This window comes from Echinops telfairi, unplaced genomic scaffold (assembly GCF_000313985.2).
Source record: "Echinops telfairi isolate 266 unplaced genomic scaffold, ASM31398v2 ScPeMD7_11;HRSCAF=52, whole genome shotgun sequence".
Taxonomy (NCBI): domain Eukaryota; kingdom Metazoa; phylum Chordata; class Mammalia; order Afrosoricida; family Tenrecidae; genus Echinops; species Echinops telfairi.
Genome location: NW_022103908.1, coordinates 41,608,289 through 41,614,994, shown reverse-complemented (window position 1 = coordinate 41,614,994; position 6,706 = coordinate 41,608,289). Strand labels below are relative to the sequence as shown.

At 47.0% G+C, this 6,706-nt stretch overlaps 1 protein-coding gene across 1 annotated transcript in view; it reads left to right on the top strand.

Annotated features, from left to right (window-relative positions):
• Positions 1-2,241: 2,241 nt before the first annotated feature.
• The window catches only part of CKAP2L (cytoskeleton associated protein 2 like), a 30,964-nt gene continuing 26,499 nt past the window's right edge, over positions 2,242-6,706 (top strand). Inside the window, exons 1-2 of the mRNA XM_004707990.2 lie at positions 2,242-2,287; positions 5,101-5,167. Of these exons, the coding sequence (XP_004708047.1) occupies positions 2,242-2,287; positions 5,101-5,167 (113 nt within the window). The remainder of the gene's footprint in view (positions 2,288-5,100; positions 5,168-6,706) is intronic.

Here is a 6,706-nt window from a genome sequence, read left to right as displayed (position 1 = left end):
CAAGGATCTACATATAACCCTCTCCCAGGGGGACAAACGACAGAAGAGTACATGAAGGGAGACAGAGGTCAGTGTAAGACATGAAAAAAATACTAATGTATACATTATCAAGGGTTCACAAGAGTGAGATGGTGGGGGAATGAGCTGATACCAAGGGCTCAAGTAAAAAGAAAATGTTTTGAAAATGATGCTGGCAACACATGTACAAATATGCTTGATACAATGGATGGATTGTAATAAGAGCTGCAAGAGCCCCCAATAAAAAAGATTTAAAAAAAAAAAGATGTGAGCTACCCTAGCAAACCTTAAGTGAGGAACTTAACTCACACCATCCCCACCCAGGACAGGGCTGTGGAGTCCCTGCAATGCCCGGCCCAGAGACCAACACAAGTGGCTAGTCAACAATGCCGGGTGAACCAAATAGGAGGGATGGGCAGTGTGTGGGAGTTCAGGATGACTGGGCCTGCCCTCTAACATCCCTTCCCTGGTTAGGAGTGCACCAGGCTGTTGAGGATAAGTCAAACATTTGCATTAAGAACGAGACACCCTGTTCTTGAAAAGTTTGCAAGCTTTTTTGTACGGATGGTCCAATTGCTCTCTACTGGCCTGGAGCACAGGAGTCAGGAACGGGAGGAGAAAATACCAAAACTCACTGTGATCAAGTCGATGTCAACTTACAGTGACCCTTATAGGGCAGGGTGGACCTGACGCCCTTGTGAGTTTCCGACTATAACTCTTTATGGGAGTAGAAAGCCCTGTCTTCCTTCCAGAGCAGCTAGTGGTTTCCATGGGCTTAGGAGACTAACTTAGGAGACTAAGGAGACTTAGGAGACTAACACGCAAACTCGATGCCATCATGTTTCCTTAGGAAACGCCAGGGCTTCAAAAGGTTCATGGGAACACTCCATTACCTTTTTATTCATGTCTCCACGAACTCTTTGAAGGCTCCTCATAGTGCCTCTATTAACAATGGTCTCCTTTGCCATGAGACCAGAACTCAACAGTGTCCACTACCACTACTGGAGGTTTTGATCAAAGATTTTACAGAAGAGCTGTGATCAAAGGCAAAAGCAATGGGAAACAGAATTACAACTTTTCATGAAACGAGATTTTCTGGAATCACTGGAGGCTAGAGGTACCACTGAAAATATTGCCCTGAAATACTTTAAATCTTCAACCCTGAAATCTTTTTAAACCCAACCATTGCTTAGTTTATTTAAGCGAAGACTGTCTTCCTTGGGCACAGCTCTTTTAAAGGATCATTTATAGAATCAAATTGACAATTGCTATTCCATAGGTTCCAGAAGCTTCTAACCCTACCTGACTGCCATTGAGTCAATGCTGACTCACTGTGACCCTACAGAACAAAGGAGAGCCACCCTGGTGGGTTTCTGAGACTGTTAATCTTCACAGGAGTAGAAAGCCTCCTCTTTCTCTCGCGGAGCAGCTGATGGTTCTGAACTACAAAACTTGAGGTTAGCACCCCGACATGAGCCCTGGGATCCGGTTAGGACACTTAGAAGTCAGTGGATTTGTTAACGGTGTAAAACAATTAGCAAAAGGAGCCTGAGAATGGTTGAATGACTTGGGAGAATATCATGTCACTGAATTGTACGTGCAGAAATCGCTGCACAGTAAATCGCTTTACTGCGTACATCTTCAATAACAAAAATATATATATTTTAATTTTTTAAGTACTAAGAACTGTGAGTTTCATCAGATCCTCAATGGAACATTCAGGTTGTATTACGTTGAGGAGGCGCCTAACTCATCCGATTTATCTTATTCTTTCACAGCTGCTGGGAAGCCGGAGAGCTGAGATGATGGAAGCAAATGGAAGTGGAGGTGCTGAAAGTCCCGGGGAAAAGCCCTATCCAGGTCTGCGGGCGCTCCTGCAGCGGCAGCCCCTGCGGGTCCCCGCCTGCCCTGAAGGGTGCCACCACCAGTGGGCACACCCACAGCGAGACGTCAGGGTCCCCTTCTCCCGCAGGCTCCACCTCGGCGACCTCCGCGGTCCTGGAGATAACAAGCTGCACGCTCTCCCAATCAAGGTCCTCAGGGGAGGGCTGAACGAGCCAAAGTCACCGTCAGAGCGTCGGTTTGACTTTAGTCCCGCCCTCCCGTCCCTGCTTCTAATAGGTCGGTTTCAAACTCGCGGCAGCCAATCAGAGCGGACGAGCGCGCGGCGCGCCGCGTTCGGTCTCTGCGCAGCCTTTGAATTAAAACTGTGGCCGAGGGATCATGGTGGGCCCCGCGCCGGGTGCCGCCGCCGCCGCCGCGGCCATCGGTGAGTGCGGCCCGAGCCCTTGTCTCTTGCAGGCGCTGGGGAGCGGGGGGAAAGAGGCTGTTGGGTGCGTCTTACGCGGGGAAAGGTGTCCGTCCGGCAGCTCGTTCGCCAGCCTGCCTCTGTCCTTCCCCCTCGATGTGTGCGGTCTAGACCCAAGCCCCCCACTCGGGTCCCACTGCCCTGGGGCCGCGGCCGGACACTGCCCTTCTCGGGGCGCTGTCTGGGCTGCAGGCGCCGAGCCCCGGGCGACGCCGGATCCCGGGAATGGGGCAGAAGCCCTTCGGGGTCCGACGCTTCCGGCACCCTCTCAAGCAGTCCCTTAGTAGCCTTGCAGAGAGATGGTCACTTGCCACCAGGTTTTTACAGAAATGGAGGCGCGCCGGCTTGCCTGGACTCACACAACCAAACGAAGCAAAGCGCACCTTCCATATGATTGGGTTCTAGGCAGCGCGCCAGGGCACCATCCTCCAGCTCTGACAGGTGCCAAGGGGTGGGGCTGGCCTGCCTCTGGCAAGCTGAACTCCCCAGGCTGCTGCAGACTGCTCGTGGTCGGCTGAAATCTGCCCCCGACAGCCAAGAACTTTGGGTGCCCTGGCCTCTGGGATGTGCCGGAAGCCCTTCTCTACTCCCAAAATCTGCCTGCTCTAATGCACGTCGTGTTCATCATTTCACTAATAATGCCTACTAGGTACTGGGCACGATACATAACAGCCCAGGAAAGCAGGCATTTCTGCCCCCGTGTATAGGCTCAGTGACAACAAGGCTTCCTAATCTATTAGAAGTCACAGAGCTGAGAATCCCACCGGGCTGTCCGACTTCTCTGCCCTGTTCTCTACACTGCCTTGCTTGGACCTAAAATGCCACATTTCTTAATGCCTTCTGATGCATGGGGATGCATCTGAGTCAGATGTCAAAATAGAGGGCAAGTTGAGATCAAGAGTAGTTTCCCTCCCTTGTACTTGTTGTTGTTTTAACCATTATTTCATATAACCTTTTCCAACAACTTCTTCCTTTCACCCAGGCCCCACCTCTGAACTTCCATGATGCTTTCTTCATCCCTCTCTTAAGGCAACTAGATTTTGCCTCATGATTATTTATGCCTTACATAAGAAATCACCATCTAACTGTTTACATGAGCCCTCTGACCTGTACGAGTTTGTCCTTAGTCCCAAAGGAAACCACTTAAAAGTTTGTGGATAAAAATCATTCCTGTTGGGAAGGAATACATAAAATAAAATCCAACATCTTAAATAGAGCAGGAGCAGAATTTCTTCTTCATGCGAAGCATAAAATGTACTAGCTGAGACCATTAGCTATTAGAGTTGGACAAAACCAATTTCAAATCTTAGCTTTGCCACATGTGAGCTGGGGAGTGCTGGGCAAGTGATTTACCCCACCAAGTTTCAGACTGTAAACTAGCTGATAGAATTGCTGGGAGGTTTCGACAAAGTAACACTCATGGGAAGGGCTGAGTAGGGGACCTGGCATGTAAGTGTGGATGTTGCTGGTATCGATATTCATTTGAAGGTGTATTTACAGGATTAGAGGGCTTGGTCAGATCATAGTTCAAAGCCAAAATTACTGAAAGAAAAGTGTCATCTTTAAGAATATCAATGACCATCTGCCATCTTAAACTTAACCTATAAATATATGTACATAGGCCTATATCCCTATCGCTATATATTAATTTATTTACATATGTTTATGCCTATGTTTATACCTCTGTAAATGTCTTTTGCCTCCTACTTCTTTCCTCTATTCCCTTTTACTTTCCTCCTGCCCCATTATCATGTTCGATGGACATTGGGCCTCTACTCAAGTCCTCACTCAACTAAAGAACACTGTGTTCTAATTACCTGGCATTCTATGATGCTCACCTTTCCAACATGCTCGCTGAAGACAAAATGGGTGCATAAGCAAATGTGGTGAAGAAAGCTGATGGTGCCCAGCTATTACAAGATATAGCATCTGGGGTCTTAAAGGCTTGAAGTTAAATAAGCGGCCATCTAGCAGGGAAGCAACAAAGCCCACATGAGAGAAGCACACCAGTCTGTGTGACCACAAGATGTAGATGGGATCAGGTTTCAGGCATCAGAAGACCAAAAACAAGCAACCATTTTGATGTGAATGAGGGGAGTCTGAGTAGAGACCCAAAGCCCATCTGTAGACAATTGGACATCTTCTCACAGAAGGGTCACAGGGAAGGGATGAGCCGGCCAGAGTTCAATATAGCACGAAGGAATCATACAACGTTCCTCAAGTTCTTTAATGCATCCTCCCTCCTCCTCACCCCCACCCACTATCATGACCCCAATTCTATCTTACAAATCTGGCTAGACTAGAGCATGTACACTGATACAGATAAGAACTCTCAACACACAGCATCCAGGACCGATAAACCCCTAAGGACCAATAATAAGAGTAGGGGAGAAAGGGGGAACAAATCAAAATGATAGATGTACAAAACCAACCCACCCCCACCCCAGGGGATGAACAGTAGAAACGTGCATGAAGGGAGACAGCGGACGGTGTAAAATATGAAAATTTAAATATTTTCTAAATTATCATGATGGTGAGGGAGGGAGGGGGAAAAAGAGGGGCTGGTATCAAGGCCTCCAGTAGGAAGAAAATTTTTTGGAAATGATGGTGGCAATCTATGTACAAATGTGCTTGATACATTTTGATGTATGGCTTGTTAGAAGAGCTGTAAGAGCCCCCAATAAGATGACTTATTAAAATTTTAAAAGCGTTGAAATAAGAATATGAATGAGCTGGGTAAAATCTCAGGCCAAAGCTCTGTTGTTTGCTTGCAGAGGAGCGGCAGAGAAAGCTGCAGGAGTACCTCGCCGCCAAGGGAAAGCTGAAGAGCCAAAACCCCAAGTAAGTCTACCCCATCGTACGGGTTTGTTGCCCTGGTTACTCATCGCAACTTAAAGCTTTTCAAAACATCCTTCTGTCGCTTTGCTTGTCGTCCACTCAGGCTGCAGTGGGCTCCTGTGATAAAAAGGGCATTTCAATCCAATCATGGCAAAATCCCAGGACAGTGCCTAATCAAGTGACAAAAGCCATGAACATGGTGATGGGCTCCAAAGGAAGGAGGGGTGACTTGCTCGGGTTGGAGGGTTCTCCCGCTCTTTTTCATCCTTAGGGAAGGGAGTCTCGTGAAAGTAGTTTGGGTCAAGGAGCTGAATGGCCCTGGTTCCACTGCTTGCTCCTCAGAGAGGAGAGCCAGTTGCCATCAGTCCTCAGTAGCAACCTGTCAGCATCTGTCAACCTGGTGGTGCTCGTCATTCCTGCCCTCAGCACATACTCTTAAGGTAGACAAAACGTGACCACTTTTATCTCTTGTTAATATTGGCATCTTATCAGTGTTACCCTGTTTCCCCGAAAGTAAGACATCCTCCGAAAATAAGACCTACTTACAGTTTTGCCTCTCGCTGAAATATAAGGCATCCCCCGGAAAATAATACCTCCCCGAAAATAAGCCGCCCCCCCCCCACACACAAGCTACCGTAACTCTAGACCGCAGCACAGCCAGAGCAGACAGGAAGTGCGAGGTCTCTTTTAAAAAACAATATAAACAATAAATATGTACCGTATTCTTCTTCATGGAAAAATAAGACATCCCCTGAAAATAAGACCTAGCGCATCTTTGGTAGCAAAAATTAACATAAGACACTGTCTTATTTTCGGGGAAACAGGGTATTTGTCTTCCTTGCTTAGTGTTAAGGTAAGTTTTCTCTCCATTTGAATTGCAAAAGCTTTATTTGGGAATTATTTTTCACAGTATTAGCTTTCCACCTTCATTTTAGTTTCTTTTTCTCCTGGGATTTTACTCATCTCTGTTGCTTTGATTCAATTAAAACAATTCCTTTTATAAAATACTCATTTAGTGTCTGCAAGAGGAGCCCTGGTAGCTCCATAGTTAAGCAACTGGGCTGCTAACCAAAAGACAGGTGGTTCAAATCCCAGCTGCCCCACTCGAAAGAGATGAGGCTTTCTGTTTCCATAAAGATGTAAAGCCTTGGGAGCCTCAGGGGCAGTTTTACCTGTTGCTAGGAGCTGGAATTTGAGGGCACACAACAACAGCCTATGATGTATCAGTCACTCTTGATGCTGTAGATATGATGATTAACAAGACCAAAAGATTCCCTCCCTTCCAGGGCTTACATTATAGATGGGAGACACAAACATCAAACAGGGTGTTTCCAGAATCCGTGTTACTCTGGCAGTTGTTTTTGATCCACAGAAATGGAATCTTGGGAGGGTGGGTTGGAAAGAGGGAACCGTTACAAGGATCTACATGTGAGCTCCTCCCTGGGGGACAAACAACAGAAAAGTGGATGAAGGGAGACGCCGGACAGTGCAAGATATGACAAAATAATAATTTATAAATTATCAAGGGTTCATGAGGGAGGG